The sequence below is a fragment of the Nycticebus coucang genome, chromosome 14 (genome assembly GCF_027406575.1).
Source record: "Nycticebus coucang isolate mNycCou1 chromosome 14, mNycCou1.pri, whole genome shotgun sequence".
Taxonomy (NCBI): Eukaryota; Metazoa; Chordata; class Mammalia; order Primates; family Lorisidae; genus Nycticebus; species Nycticebus coucang.
The window spans coordinates 50,043,974-50,060,791 of record NC_069793.1 but is presented as its reverse complement, the minus strand read 5'-3'; the positions used below and the strand labels follow the sequence as shown (position 1 = coordinate 50,060,791).

The following is a 16,818-nucleotide window of genomic DNA, read 5'->3' as shown; positions in this document are numbered from 1 at the left end:
ATTCAAACCCACCAGCCTGGGTGTATGTGGCCAGTGCTGCACCTACTGAGCTACGGGTACTCCCCCTGAAACTGAATGCTATGGATCAACTGCTCACATTTCTAAAATTCAACATTCAAATGTGCATATGCCACACATGATCTTTTTAATTACAGAGACACCCTGAAATCCAAAATGAAAGCCAATAGCTAGCTGCTCTGGAACCGTAATAGATACAACTCACCTCTCCTAAGGCCTCTTTTTCCCTATTTAAGATCTAATATGAGCAATTAATAAATATTATCAAATATTTTGCTATGTGCTACGTTCTTTGTAACAAAGGTATCCCTGATATATAATTCTCAAAATCTAAATACGAAGAGTAATGTACAAACTACGGGGCAAAGAATTCCAGATTTATAAAGTCCTCTACTTAAAGTTTATTGGCTAGGCCAGGCACGGTGGCTCATGCCTGTAATCCTCGCACTCTGAGAGGCCGAGGTGGTGGATTGCCTGAGCTCACAGGTTCAAGACCAGTCTGAGCAAGAGCAAGACCTGGTCTCTAAAAAAAAAAAAAAAAAAAAAATAGGCTCAGTACCCATAGCTCAGGGGTTAGGGCACAAGCCACATGCACCGGGGCTGGTCAGTTCAAAATGGGTAGAGCCTGCGAAACAACAATGACAACTACAACAACAACAAAAATAGCCAGGCATTGTGGCAGGCACCTGTAGTCCCAGATACTTTGGAGGCTGAGACAAGAGAATCACTTGAGCCCAAGAGTTTGAGTTTGCTGTGAGGTATGATGCCACAACACTCTACCAAGGGCAACAAGTGAAACTCTGTCTCAAAAAAAAAAGTTTATAGGGCTTAAAATGTCTAGGTGAACCAGAAACAGAATTGTCTAAATCAAAACCCTTATTTGAGAAAACAAATGCATATCTTCCCAGCCTCTACCACTTGCCTCGGTGAGTAAAACCAGGTTGCAACAGATTAAACTTGAAAACTATCCCTTTTAATCATCTCTAATTCTATAAAACTATAAAATTATACATCTCAGTCAAAAGCCAAGGTGTGACTGAATATTTTACAGGATTTTAGTAGAATTTAATACTTGTTAAAATCCTGATAATGAACTCTCCAAGAAATTAAAGCTCCCCCAGTATCAACTTCTTCAGCATCAGTTCTCCCAGGCAGTTCTGAGACACGATCAGTTCTTTACGAAATTTCAATACCAAAAACAACTAAGAACAACTCTTCATGGATAAAGAAAAAGAAAAAAACAATACTCATCTACACAAAGAAAAACCACTCCCATGGAAAAAGTTCTTCCATTAAATAGTATCAAGTTTTAGAAAAACACCAATTTTGTAGCCTTAAGACAAAAGAACTTTACCATTGTTTCATATCAGACTAAGAAATTGAAGACATTAATTAAATCTGTTTTGGAGGCTAATTACATGTGGCATCCAGAAAATTCATCCACAATGGAGAATACAAATTCGACAAACCTTCCTAGAATGAGGATCTCATCCTTTTCTTTAACTTAAAACCACATGGTATGGCTCGGCACTTGTAGCTCGGTGGTTATGGCGCCACACATACACTGGGGCTGGCAGGTTCAAACCCAGCCCGGGCCTGCCAAACAACAATGACAACTACAACAAAAATTAGCTGGGCGTTGTGGTGGGCGCCTAGTCCCAGCTACTTGGGAAGCTGAGGCAAGAGAATCGCTTAAGCCCAAGAGTTTGCAGTTACTATGAGCTATGATGCCACGGCACTCTACCCAAGGCAACATACTGAGACTCTGTCTCAAAAAAAAAATAATAATAATATATATATAATAAAGATTACAGAGAATCAATGAGTAAATATTAGGTATTTCAGAAGATAACTGAAAAATGTATTCAAAAAAACGGAGGTATTCCAGACTTGAGAGTACTTCATTATTTCCTTGAAACAAGTAAACAGAGAAAAACTTTAGCCATATCCTGATAAATGTTTCCATTTCCAACAGTAAGAGAACTACAAGCATACAACTAGAAAAATGAATTCTGCAGAATAAAAATTTGAGGCCAATCAGATAAAGATAAATCAAGAAGCACTTTCACTATTTTAACACAAAAATGTTTGGACCCAATAATTTTATACCCAGCAAAATCATCATTTATCATGCAAAAGTAAACATAATCTTAGTTATCTTGTCAATAAAAAGTACTTAAGAGTGGGCCAGGTACACTGGCTCATACCTGTGATCCTAGCACTCTGGGGGCCGAGGTGGAAGGATCACCTGAACCTAGGAGTATCAGGTTCCTGTGAGTTAGGTTGACACTGTGGCACTCTAGCCTGGGGAACAGAGTGAGACTCTTCAAACAGAGTACTATGGCTCACGCCTATAATCCTAGCACTCTGGGAGGTTGAGACAGGTGGATTGCTTAAGCTCACGAGTTCCAGACCAGCCTGAGCAAAAGCAAGCCCTGGCTCTACAAAAAAAAAAAAAAAAAAAATTGAAAAATTGAGGCAAGAGGATTGCTTCAGCCCAATTTGGAGGTTGCTGTGAGCTATGACACTACAGCACTCTACCCAGGGCTTGATACTCTGTCTCAAAAAAAGAAAAAAAAGGTACTTAGAACTGTTATTTAAATCACAATTCATTCCTCTGTCTGAAAATAAAAACAAGTCACAATTCATAATAAAAACTAGCTTACAGCATGGTAACTACAGTTAGTAATAACATATTGTATTCTTAAAAAATGCTAACAATGAGAATACTCAATTCTCAAGCCCAAAAATGGTTACGTGCATATGAGGTGACCACCCAAGGAACTGTAACAAACTGGTCAACATAAGGAACTAGGCCTACTATACTGACACATATGTGCAGTGCATATCCAGTCTATGAAAATTAGGTAACCTTGAGGTGGTCAATGTAGGGAGGTGGTCAACTATGCAGGTCTACTATATTAGCTATAGTCATTCCACAATATATATAAACTTCAAAACATCATCTTGTACATGACAAATACATAGTTTCACCTGTCAATTTAAGAAAACAGAAATTTAAAAATAAAAAATTGAAACTAGCTGTTGATAAGGATTGCTAATAAGCACTGAAATCAGGTAGAATGATAGAAATGGCAAATAAAGCAATAGCCCTTAATGATATTTTTTTTTTGCCCTTAATGATATTATTAACTATAACAAAACAGAATGCAAAAGACAAAATTTTTTTAAATACCGTAATCGCAGACTCTTTTGGATGTTTCAAATAAGTGCAATAAATTTATTAAAGGGTTAGGTAGAAACAGCAAACAACTAAATTCCCCTTTCCTAACTGGGAATGAAACACTATTATTCTGATTTTCTATTTAAATGTGTTTAAATAATTTTAAGATAAATCCCAGTAGAAAAAAGAGAGACTCTACTTTCCAAAAACCATCACAGAATGCAGGAAAAAAAAAAAATACACCTAAATAACAAAAGACACACTTGTTTCAAAGGAAGGAAATTATGCTTAAGATTTGAATTTTTGGCCAAAACCTGTACTGGCCTAACCTAACCTTATCAACCTTTCTCTCTCCATGGCCACAAAATTAAGAGATTTAAAGGCCTCCACTGGGTTTCTTTAGTAGTGGTTCTCAACCTTCCCAATGCCATGAATCTAATACAGTTAAAAGGGGTCGCGACCCACAGGCTGAGAACCACTGCTTTAGGGTTAACTTCATTCAATACCTAGCTAAGGTGATTATAAAGACTAGTCTTATTATATAACAGCACAGCTTAGTACAACAAACTCTGCTAATTATCATTATCTAAAACTATGTCAAAGATGGGGCCTTGGTGTGTGCCACACCTTCTGGGGGCAAGTCATGATTGCAAGAGGGACTTTATCTAACAAATGCAATCAGTGTAACCTGGCTTATTGTACCCTCAATGAATCCCCAACAATGAAAAAAAAAAAAAAAAACTATGTCAAAGATGTTAACCTGGATCACATGGGCATGATGGTGTCAGCCAGGTTTCTCTCTGTAAAGTTATTATCTCCCCTTGATAATTAATAACTACGTTAACATCCAGCTACTCTCAAATTTTCACCCACAAGTTTTAACATCCATTTATGATTCTAAGGACAGTTAACTGCTACAATTGGCAAAAGGTTATTTTCTAATTTCATCCTTTCCTCTATGAGTGCGTAGACACTAATGATTCATTAGTGTCAGGATTCTATATTAAGAACTTCTCCCCATGCAAAAATCGATACATAATGTAAATTGGGTGAGGGGGACTGCTCCCTGATCCCTATGTGCTCTATGAGTATGCAGACACTAATGATTCATTAGTATCAGGATTCTATATTAAGAACTTTTCCCCATGCAAAAACCAATACACAATGTAAATTGGGTGAGGGGGATTTCTCCCTGATCATTTATTTATCTACCTTAGACCCTTACTTTATTTATGGGCAATAATCAATTGTTGTCTTATTTATGTCAATGATGTGTCACAGAGTTAGCCAATGGGAGTTCTTGCAGGTAGTCCCCTCTGTATCCTTTACACATTATTTTGGTTTTTGAGTACTTCCTTGTTTTCTGACACTATGAGATACTCCAAACTCACCTGGTATTTTTTCCTGTCCCTACCCTGGAATCAGCCACTTCTCTTCAATTTCCTTCTAATAAAATAAAAAATGGCATTTAGAAACCTAGATCTGGAACTAGGTGATCTCATCACTAAAGGGGTCTCAATTGCTTCTAGCCCAGACAGAGCTGGAAAAATAGATGTATAAATGTGTACATAGTATCCACATCTATTTCTCTGCCTGTACACTTTTACAACCATGAGTTTATACCAATACCTTCAATTTCAATGAAACATTATACATCATCCTAACATTTGCCCTTTGTACATTTATAGCTTCCTTTTCAAACAGTGAAAAACTACCTCCTATTTTCCACAACATATTTGCTTAATTGTTACATAGAAAATTGCTTCAAAGTTGCAAACCCATGTCTCTATGACAAAAACAAGAAACAAAAAAAAAAAACCCTACTCTTTAGTATTCAATGTTTGTTTTGAATTCTTTTTGTTTTTATCTTAAGAGCATAGTCCAAATACTGGGTTCAAAAGTTACCTTAAAGCAGTGGTTCTCAAAATTCCTAATGCCGTGGCCCTTTAATACAGTTCCTGTGGGTTGCAACCCACAGGTTGAGAACCGCTGCCTTAAAGCTAGTTTTTCTACCCCTTCAGTGTAGTTATGTTATTCATTTGAAATATAAGGTTCAGTTCATTTGTTTCTGTTTGTATTCCACTTTAAGGTGGAGTGGGTTTTTTCCTTTATCACCTGATTTTATTGGTGTTTGCTGTTTATATACCCAATGTGTAAAACATTAACATGGTTCCAAAAGTGAAGAAAGGTATCCTCAGAAAGGTCACTGCCTCCATAACCTGTATCCCTTCCCACCTCATTCCTACCCAGCCTCTCTAAATCAATCTCATCAATCTTTATTTTTCTTGTGATTTGTTTTTTGTCCCAGGGAGCAAATACATATATAGAGGGTGCCAAAAAAAAAGTATACAAATTATAAGAAAGGAAAAAACTATGACATTTGTAATACCTATCTCACATTTGACTTCTGCCATTACAACAGGGGCTCAACATGACTAGTATTCATCTTTTGTTATCAGTATATACTGAGAATTACAAATTTTTTTGAGGGTTGAAGCACTTTTAATTACAGAAGAGTAAACAAACATAAAACCATTAACAGCTCCCCCACTGGCTGTTGTCCTCCTCCAGGCTTCAGCTAACTCTCTCCCACTCCCTGCATACCACTGAGTAAAAAGCAGGGTTATCAGGAGCTGTCCCTGGCATTATCCTGTGGTAGGAAAAGGATCTAGCTAGGGGCCACAGCAATCCTGGCTGTCCATCACCATTCTGTTTCTTTACAATTTCCTCTTCTGAAATATTCCCGCACTGAAAGAGGAACAGTGCAGAAACCTAAAGTTGAACTTGGCTGCTCCATTCGGATGGTCCAGGAGTTTAGAGCCTCAAAAGTCATGGGCAAAACGGTAAGGGATAGTCTGGACCCAGTATAATTCAAGATGCAGCCAAATATGGTATTGAGCTGGGTTCAAAGGCAACTAGGCAAGGCCTAGTGGCCCCAGTCCAGAATTGTGCCCCAACCCTGGCAATGAAACTCATGCATATGCACAAATGCACATGATAAGAACACACACAAATACATAGAGAGAGAGAAAATAACATTATTGAAAGGATCTGGAGGCTAGTAAATACAAAAATGGCAGGGTTTTTTTTTTTTTTAAAAAAAAGGTGAAAACATATGCTTCTTTGATTCTCCTCAGTGCCTTGCCATCCCCCAGTCACAGGCGAGTAGATGTGGGAAGACCCAAGAGGCCAGTGTCCCTACAAGTCCATATGTGCTTAAGTCCCCATACCAACCACCTTACTCTTCAGCCCAGTAGCTGCCCCCCATGTAACCACTCACTCGATTGACACTATTGCTGGAGCTACTGTCACAGGGGCTTTTGTGCAGGTGGTCCTATCATCTTCCTCTGAGCCGCTCTCCACATCACTGAGATCATCCTTAGATACGGTTCCCCGGATCCAGGCTTTGAAAGCAATTTGTGCAATTAGATAGGACCAGATGACATGCAGAACCCATAGGATCAGGAGAAGACCACTGAGGCGCCACCAGCAAGTATAGGTCCCTATTATCTCCCAACTCTCAAAAGGGTCGTATTCAAATCCAGAGTGGATAGATTCCTAGACCAGTGACCATAAAAACAGCACTGAAGATCACAAAAAGCATGTCGCACAGCCGCTGATACTTGGCGTAACTGGCCAGCTTGACTGCCTCCAGCAAGAAGTCTGAGGCATCATGTAGACACATGATCAAAGTTCCCACCTGAACCATGTGGGGAAGGGTGACAAGTGCAATGGTGACCAAGTGATACATGAACATGATCAGGAAGTCCTTTCTTTTAATGCCTGTAAACTGAGAAAACATAAGAGACCAATAGAAGGCCAATCCATGATATACTAGCAATAAAGTCCACTTGAGAGAAGCTGAAATGGATAGCCATGCCAGCACTGTCGGATGTCCCAGAACCAAGACAACTAGAGAAATCTAATTCTGTAGCAGAATATGCATAAATAAAAAGTGAATCTCCACATGCCTTCACAGAATTTAGTGAGCATTGGGAGCTTGTCCTGATTCCTCCCATGGCCAAACCAGCATTGGATTTTTCAGACATCGCAGTCCAGTTGCTTTGACAGGCCCTCCAGCCTTTTCTTATCAGGATACTTGGTAATAGACACGAACACCTTGTCAAGGATGGATGGCATTGGGTTGGGCCTGATAAGGACCACTGTCCTTGATGCCAACGTGGAGTGCACAGGGTTTGGCAATAAATCGCTCGAAGAGCAGCCTCATGAAGAAGATGCCCGCCGCCAGGGGAACACCGAGAAGACGCGCTCGACGCGCAGGTAGCCGTAGCCGTCGCGCGGCCCTTCCAGGTCCGCCCAGCGCACGTTCTGGGGCCGCCAGAAGCGAGGGCTCCACAGCCAGCCTGACCGCAGGTCCAGGGCTCCCGCCGCTGCTGTCGCCATCAAACGCCGGCAGGGCAGCCACAGCCAGCGGAACTCTGGGGCGGCCACCCCTTCCAGCTCCGAGAATTACAATTTTAACATAGTTTTTTCCTTTCTTAAAATGTGTACACATTTTTTGGCACCCTCTCTATATTCTTATTTCTCTTTTCTTATACAAAAGGTAAATAGTTCTGCGTAAGATGCAGTAGAAACTTTCGCACTTTACTTTTCTTCACTGAACAGTATGTTTTAGAAAGCATTCTCCATCAGTTCTGCAAGCCCTTTCTGATTCTTTTTAACAGCTGTGTAATACACAATTGAGTTCTCCTCTTCTGTAGGTTGCTTCTAATTGTTATAATTACAAACAATGATCCAACCTTGTACTTGTGTATTTTCACGCTGTTGGAAGTGTATCTTCAGGGCAAATTCCTAGATTCAGGATTGCTGAGTCCAAAGGTAAGCACACCTATCTTCAGATCAATATGGACTCTGTGTCTTAATATAATGCATTAAGAACACATCATTTCAGTGTTATTCCTGTACCCCTCAAAAAATGCATGGGCTAAATCTCATCATGAAGAAACTATAAACTCTAATTGAAGGAACTCTACAAATAACTAGTTTGTACTTCTTAAAAATATCAACCTTATAAAACACAGAGAATAAGAAATGTTTCAAAGTAAAGAAAACATGGGAACAAAACCAATTGGATAGTGTAAGATTTTTCTCTTGCTGTAAAAGGCATTAGGGCACTACTGGGACAACTGGCAAAATCCAAAAACAGTCTACAAATCAGATAATAGTAATATATCAGTGTTATTTCTGGGTTTATTACGCTATGTTTATACAAGCAAAGATCATTGTTTTTAGAAAATACACAAAGATACATTCAAGTATAAGGAGAGCACTATCTTCAATTTACACTCAAATGATTTTAAAAACTACATATAAATTGAAGGAAATAAAGCAAATATGATAAAATGTTAACATTTGGGAAATATGGATAAAGTTTTTTTAAAAAGCAACATCAGATGTCAGTGCTAAACATGACTTACATGTCTAGCTTTCTCAAAAGCTTTCTCAAAAAAATCATCATATGCAGTGACAGTAAGATAGATGGCAACATTAAACTACTAATATACAACAATAAATTGACTATATGTTTAAGCTATGAACAATGCTGTTAAATACTATCACAAATAATCACATGGCTTTTACAAAATACTAACAATAAAACAATTTATAAGACATCAATAGCTCAGACTAATTCTCTCTCCAGTATAGCACAATTTTAGACAATTTATATTTCTCTCCATCTTTGAGACACCTTTTCTTTGCAAAACAGAAATAAATCAAAGGCCAATCAAGGACATTAGTTTATACTAAATTTCAATCCCAAACACATTTCGCAACTCTACCCAAAGTAATTCAAGATTAAGGTCTTCCAAGAAGATTCGATGATTATTAAAACTCCACACTTTCTACAGGCAGAGTGAAAATCTTGTACTCATTATCACTTTTCCAGTAAGAAAGACGCAGTGAAACTAATACCCCAAAAATTGTTTTTCCCTACCAACACACAAAAAAGGAGCAAATATTCACATGGCATCACAAAATCTGTTTCAATTTTGAAGCCATTTTTAATTTGGAAAAGAAATGTTCAAAAAATTAAAAAGCAGGGAGGCACCTGTGGCTCAGTCGGTAAGGCGCCGGCCCCATATACCAAGGGTGGCGGGTTCAAACCCGGCCCCGGCCCCGGCCCCAGCCAAAGCCAAACTGCAATCAAAAAATAGCTGGGCGTTGTGGCGGGCGCCTGCAGTCCCAGCTACTCGGGAGGCTGAGGCAAGAGGATCGCTTAAGCCCCAGGAGTTGGAGGTTGCTGCGAGCTGTGTGAGGCCACGGCACTCTACCGAGGACCATAAAGTGAGACTCTGTCTCTACAAAAAAAAAATTAAAAAGCAATACTGCTTTAAGAAGTGTTTCTCCACCCCTCCCCCAATTTAAAGTTACCAATTTATTTTCCTACTGAATTAAACTATTTTTATGTCAAAGCTTCAGAAAGACCAGGACATTTCAGCAATACAGATGAATTAAAATCTCATCCTCGTACGTAGAAACCTGCATCTACCAAGGGAAAACAGCATTCTTGATCTATTCAACAGGCATGTCCCCATTAAACTTCCACAACTTACCCATCCCCAAACAGACACAGATGCACAGGCGTGCGACGCGCATACACACACACACCCCAAAATAGGACAGAACACATAAGGAGTTTTAAGTCAAGAAACTTCAGTTTAGAATTTCCTTCTCCTTCTCCACTGACAAAGGCAATAAAGAAAATAATATTTCCCAAGTGTCTCCAAATTTTATCTAAGAATTGCTTCATGACCATTTCCACTGTTGCCCAAACAAGAAAATCACTACTATGTGCCACCTTTGGGAGAGGTATCTTATTTTTCTAAGCTAACAATTCATTTGTAAATTAATGTGAAACAGTAATGAATGCTAATGACTCATTTGTATAATCTGCACATTAAAAACGAGTCTAGATGTTACAGTTTAAAATTCAGGGGTCCTCAAACTTTTTAAACAGAGGGCCAGTTCACTGTCCCTCAGACCGTTGGAGGGCCGGACTATAGTTTAAAAAAACAAAACTATGAACAAATTCCTATGCACACTGCACATATCTTATTTTGAAGTAAAAAAACAAAACGGGAACAAATACAATCACACCTCATGTGGCCCAGGGGCTGTAGTTTGAGGACCTCTGGATAACTTAGAATTGCAGGAGAGTATTCAAGATGTAGCAATGGGCCAGTCGGTGGCCCACACCTGTAATCCTAACACTCTGGGAGGCTGAGGCAGATGGATTGCCTAAGCAAGAGCCAGACCCCGTCTCTAAAAATAGCTAGGCGTTGTGGTGGGCACCTGTAGTCCCAGCTGGTTGGGAGGCTGAGGCAAGAGAAACGCTTAAGCCCAAGAGTTTAAGGTTTCTGTGAGCTGCGACACCACAGCACTCTCCCGAGGGAGACAAAGTGAGACTATCTCAAAAAAAAAAAAAGAGAGAGAAGAAGTAGCAATGGGCTGGACCCAGTGCCTCATAACCCTGCATATGATTCATACCTACAATCCTAGCACTCTGGGAGGCCAAGAAAGGAGGATGGTCTCAGCAGATCCAGACCAGACCACCCAGCAAAAGCAACACCTTGTCCCACTAAAAATAGGGACCCCTAGCTCAGTGGTTAGGGCATTGGCCACATACACAGGGGCTGGTGGGTTCAAACCTGGCCTGGGCCTGCTAAACAAGGACAACTACAACAAAAAATAGCTAGGCGTTGTGGCGGGCACCTATAGTCCCAGCTAGTTGGAAGACTGATGCAAAAGAATCACTTAAGCCCAAGAGTTTGAGGTTGCTGTGAGCTATAACACCATAGCATTCTACCAAGGAGACTCTGTCTCAAAAAAAAAGAAAGAAAGAAAGAAAAACTAGCCAGGTGTTGTAGTGGGTGCCTATAGCTCTAGCTACTAGGGAGACTGATGGAGAAAAATTGCTTAAACCCAGGAGTTTGAGGTTGCTGTGAGCTATGATGACACCACGGCACTCTAGCCTGGGCAACAGAGACTCCTCCCTCCTCAAAAGAAAAAAAAAAAAGAGGTAGCAATGGAGCAACCATTCAGGAATTTAAACTCACAATCTTCACAAGTGGATCAATTAACTATTAACACAAATTTCTTGCCATCTCTTCTCAGTCTCTCTCCGGGAAAAAGCAATGAAAAAGCACTCAGCAAAAGGCAAACACTAGGTAAAATACAATGTGTTAGTCAAGTTCAGGCTAACAGATTGGAAGACTGACTAAAACTCAAGATATGAGAAATCAGCTAAGCCCTACCTAGCTCAAAATCTGACAAACCACTGAATAAAAAGATTCTAAAAAGAATAGAAACTGGCGATTTTTTCTTTAAATCTGTAAAACATGTATGGTTTCTTCTCAAAGTTGCCAAAGCATTCACCTCCGAATCCAATGATTACTCCATTATTTCTTAAAATAAATTCCCAACTGAGAAGTTTCCCCAGCTCAGATGTGACTAACACTCATCACCTAAATACTGCATACAAGTGCGGTGAGGAGTATGCGGGGAGAGGGAAATGGAGCGTGGTGAAGACATAAAGAGACCAGATTATATGTCAAGGAAAAATGAATAAATCACAAATTTTGGAGGAACACCAAGACACAGAAGTAATAGCAGCAAATAAAAACCAGGTAACCATCATTATTTACTTACTCTGTAGATGGCATTGTACTAAATGATTTGCATGCATTATTTTATTTAGTCCAAAACCGTAAGGGTGCTATTATTCTTCTCCCATTTGAGAAAATGGGCCAATGGATGCTTAGAAAACCTAAGAAACTTGACCAAACTTGACCAAAGATACACACCTAGGTAAATGAATAAGAAAGAATCCTAGAATTTCAAAGGTGCAGAAGTGCAGATATCTGTTCAACCAAAGCCAACATTTCAGGAAGAAAATGGAAGCCCTGAAGAGATAAAGAACAACCCAGAGTCACCTAAGTAAGGAGACCTAGGCCCCCAGATATCCAACTGTCTTCCTTTAACTGTCTGCCTATTGACTCTGTACTAAGTTAAAATCATTTTCTAATTAGACTTTACTCATTATACAGAAAACAAAGTGATCATTTACTCGTAACAAGATAATACTTCATATTTTTATCATGGATGTTTATTCCCTGTTATATTCATTTTTAAAGAGAAAAAGGTACCTCAATTTATTACCCTAATCTAATTTTGCAGGTCTTCATATGTAGAGAAGGTAACAACTAAATCTAAGGTCAAAGAAAATCAGGGCCAGGGCGGTGCCTGTGGCTCAGTCGGTAAGGCGCCGGCCCCATATACCGAGGGTGGTGGGTTCAAACCCGGCCCCGGCCGAACTGCAACCAAAAAAAAAAATAGCCGGGCGTTGTGGCGGGCGCCTGTAGTCCCAGCTACTCGGGAGGCTGAGGCAAGAGAATCGCTCCAGCCCAGGAGTTGGAGGTTGCTGTGAGCTGTGTGAGGCCACAGCACTCTACCGAGGGCCATAAAGTGAGACTCTGCCTCTACAAAAAAAAAAAAGAAAGTCAGGGCCAAAGACATTATTTTTAAATTCTCCATTCCCAAATATGTTTATGGTATTTTTTCTCCTCAAGATTATATAATAGAAAAATATATACTGCAGGCTGTAAAAACAATGTGGTATTTCAGGAGTCTTAATAAATAAATAAAACCAGTGTGTGCCATCCTGATCTCCTACAAACAGAACTGAGTTCTGCTTGTTAGAAGATTATTCTGCTGCCTCCTCTCTGACAATCACAATGGTATGAATTTTAACTTCACAGGAATCAGACAATAAACAGAAACTATTTTAAGTGTAGATGATAAACCATCCCTTTAGCTCCATTATCTAAACTTAATACAATAACAATGTATGTAGTTTTACTACGTACTGTACTAGACACTGTTCTATACCCTAGACATGCATTAACTCATTTAATTTTCACTGCTGTAGGTGGTACAATGTATTTCCCCAGGTTACAGATGGAGGAAAGTGAGGCACAAAGAAGTTAAGTAACTTGCCTAAGATTACATATGCAGCAAGTAAGCAGAACTGAGACTCCATCCAGTGGTCTGGTTCCTGCCTCTCCAAAAGTCTCAATTTCAGAGCCTATGTTCCTCCCTTTCAATGGCCCCAAGTCTTCTGACAATACTATTTCCCCCCTGGCCCGCCTCCTCTCTCCAAGCTACAATGGCTCCCCCATACTTACTTAATGACACTTCTACTGCCCCCATCACCAAAACTACATAGGGCTTTTGTCAACCCTCACCAACTCTTCCGAATCTGCATTCCCTCTGCACTTAAACACGTTACAGAACTATACAAATGTATACTAATAATAGCTACCATTAATTGAGCACATATTATTTGCCAGATACAATGCTATGATCTTTCTCATAACTTAAGTTATAAAGAACACATAAGACCCATTTTCCTGATGAGAGAGTTGAGGTTTATGGGGGCTGAATACTTTGGCAATGCTCTCACAGCCAATAAAAAACAGAGCAAAGGATACACAATCCAACATATATGACTCAAAGCTCATACTCTTTTATGTTTTCTCATGCATACCTGCTTCCTTTTTTTCTTTGATATCATAAAGCCTCTAGGTACTATACCATTCATAACGGATGTATTTCTTTAAGAAATGAATTGGTTATCTTAATGGCTTCTAGTACTATTTCCCCCAAAATGAAAATTTCCAGCACTTTAGTTAAACAGTTAACCGATGAACAAATATCTGTTGTTCAAATCTTTCAGGTAACACTATCAATACTGGAACACAGGATTATTCTCCCAACACTTGACTTACCCTCCAACGCTAACCATCAGACTAGTTAACTATAAATTGTTTTGCTTTCCCATCAGTTACTTAAAGTCTCTCTTGGCCCTAGGGAAATAATCATCTTACAGCAGCATCCCTGATGCTGTAGGCTGCTAAACTTAAACCAATCTCACCTTTTACTCAGTGTGATTTTTTTAACCCACTAATGAGCATGCTGTAAATGCTTATAACATAAACATCCTCTCTTCCTGGATACAAAGGTTTCAGCAGTAGTTTTTAGTGCCATCGAAAATTATGGCAGCAATTACTGCTCATTTACCCAACGTGAAAGGTGATGATCACATTTATGTTAACATACTCTGTATTTTAAATTCACTATAAATATTAAACGAAATGAAATAAAGCTATTCAAGTATCCCAATTAATGACAAACGGTTGGAACGGAAGCCAGAAAAAATATTTCACCATCAGTCCTCTTGATACAGTACAAATACGTAGGTATCTTTGTTAACCAGTTATAACGGGGTACCTCGTTCTCTTCCAGTATATGCCACACCTTCTAGGTTGACAAAAGCAGAGAGATATCTGGGCTTTCTTTTTAAAAATCTCCCAAAAAGATCACTCCAGCCTCTCACCAAGAGCAAATTTTAAGAAGGAAGAATTCCACCTCCTTTTTCTTCTTTACCACAACCCCTGACTTTCCGCCTGTTGCCAACATAGAGGGGTGGGGTGGGAGAGAGGGTGGTTAGAACACAGAACTCACGACTGGGTCATCTCCACCCTGGCAAACTTCACCTTGGCAAGGCGAGAAGCAGGAAGGCACCAGGAATTCCTAGGAAATGGTCTCAGCCCTATGAGGGAACAATTTTTAACTTCCTCAAAGCCACATTTCCTTGGGGCATTATCACACACTCTCACCCGGACATGTTACCTCAGAGATCACTTAGAAGAAAAGCACAAACACACACAAAGACATATGCACTGCTCGAAGCGGGCAGCTCCGGCTCAGGCGGCACGGAGAGCCGGGAGAGCACGCGGAGCTGCGACCAAGTTGCCCCCACGATCGCACCGACCGTGCAAGAGGCTGCCGGAGGCAGCAGGAAAGGCAGCGCGCGGGGTTTAAGTCCCACGCCCCAGCCCTTGGGGCAGGAAGCCTGGCTCGCCAGCGCTGCCTCTCCCAGAGGGCTCCGGCCTCAGCCAGAGCGATAAGGTGGATCGGTGCTCCCCACCCTGCCAGCTCCGCCCTCCCGACCACATTCCTGAGAAGCCCGACTCCCGGGGCGCCAGGCAGGCAGGAGCGCAGAGTCCGCCCCGCGCCCGTCCGCCCGCACGCCAGCCCCCGGCCCCGGCCCCGACCCCGGCCCGCGCGGCGCCTTCGGGGCGGGGCCGCGGCGGCCGCTCCGCCACAGGTAGCGCGAGCCCCAACCCGCCGCCGCCCCGGCGCCCCGCGGCAGGCCAGCTTTAGGCACCTGGATGAACTGGATGGTGAGCGCCGACTTGCCCACGCCGCCGCCGCCGACCACCACGAGCCGGTACTTCTCCTGGCCGGAGCCGTCCCTCCAGCCGGTCGCGGCCATGGGGACACCGCGGAGCCCAGCCCGGCCGCGCCGAGCCGCCGCCGCCTGCCTTAGGCCCGGCTCCGGGGACCTGTGCGTTCGGCGGACTGAGAGCGAGCGGCCGGGAGGGGGTCCCGGGCACCGGGAGCTGCCGGGAGGGCCCGTCCGCGCGACGGCGCGGCGCCTGGAACTGGCGGGGTCTCGCCCGAGGCGAGGAGAAGCGGGGTGACCGCAGAGGCCAGGGGCGGCAGCGGCCGGGGGACACACTCCTCTACGCGTCTCCGCAGCGCTTGCCGAAAGCAGCCTCCAGCGCCGCTACAAATGGCCGTCTGGGGGCCGGGCTGCCAGGCTGAGTTGCTGCATATGCATGAGGGGGCGGGGCGGGGCCGCGCCCGCCTGGGGCAGAGGTTCGGGAGTTGACCCAGGCTTCAGACCCCTGCCCAGCCGCCGCTCCAATCCCCTACCAGTGAGTGTGTGCGTGAAAAAGTGTAGGAGTCAAGAGAAAGCGGGAAGGGGACAATAAGACAGTGTGTGACCATAATTGTATATGTCAGAGATTGCGAGGATGAAAAATACGGTATGTGACGGCATGTGTGAAAAATAGAGCTGTTGACAAATTAACTCAATTTGTAGGAGAGTACAAATATTCTGTACAAGAGTACAGATGGTGACCATACTTGTGTGAAAAGCAATGTGTGACAGTGATTGAGGATTAGACCTGTGTCACAGCAATCGAGAGTGTGATGGGCAAGGGGTGGTGACAGTGCGTGAGGAATAAGTCACAGTGATTGGGCTTGCATGAGCAACAGGGGATGTGATAGATTTTGTATGTGTTGGTAGAATGTCTTAGTGGCTATGTTTATGTGTGATAAGTGTGTGGTTATTTCATATGAGGACTATGAGTGTGAAAGATTAGTTTATACTTACACATAATGACATAGTGCATTTCAGACACTGTGCTTAATGCTAGAGATGCTTTCATGCATAAAATTGCTCCCTGCCTTCAAGGAACTTAGAATCCAATGGAGGAGACAGGCAGGGACAGGAGGATTATGACATTATGATAAGGTATATAACTATATAAGCACGGTATGGTATGTGTGTCCAATGGAAAAGCAGTCACCCAAGAGTCAGGGGAGGCTTCCTAAAAGCCTTAATGAATAAATAATATAGACAGCTGAATAATTGAAAGAAAAGTATTCCAGAGAAAGAATTTGACATATGCGAAAGTCAGAGCTGAGGAGGAAAGAAATATCACTCGATTTTAAATGAGCTTACA

The 16,818-nt window shown here is 41.8% G+C and overlaps 1 protein-coding gene and 1 pseudogene across 1 annotated transcript in view; both read right to left on the bottom strand.

Moving 5' to 3' along the window:
- RRAS2 (RAS related 2) overlaps window positions 1-15,870 on the bottom strand; it is an 82,297-nt gene extending 66,427 nt beyond the window's left edge. The window contains exon 1 of the mRNA XM_053562822.1: window positions 15,453-15,870. Coding sequence (XP_053418797.1) covers window positions 15,453-15,560 — 108 coding nt within the window. The 5' untranslated portion in view covers window positions 15,561-15,870. The remainder of the gene's footprint in view (window positions 1-15,452) is intronic.
- LOC128565953 (ceramide synthase 5-like) lies at window positions 6,338-7,808 on the bottom strand (annotated as a pseudogene).
- Window positions 15,871-16,818: the final 948 nt, after the last annotated feature.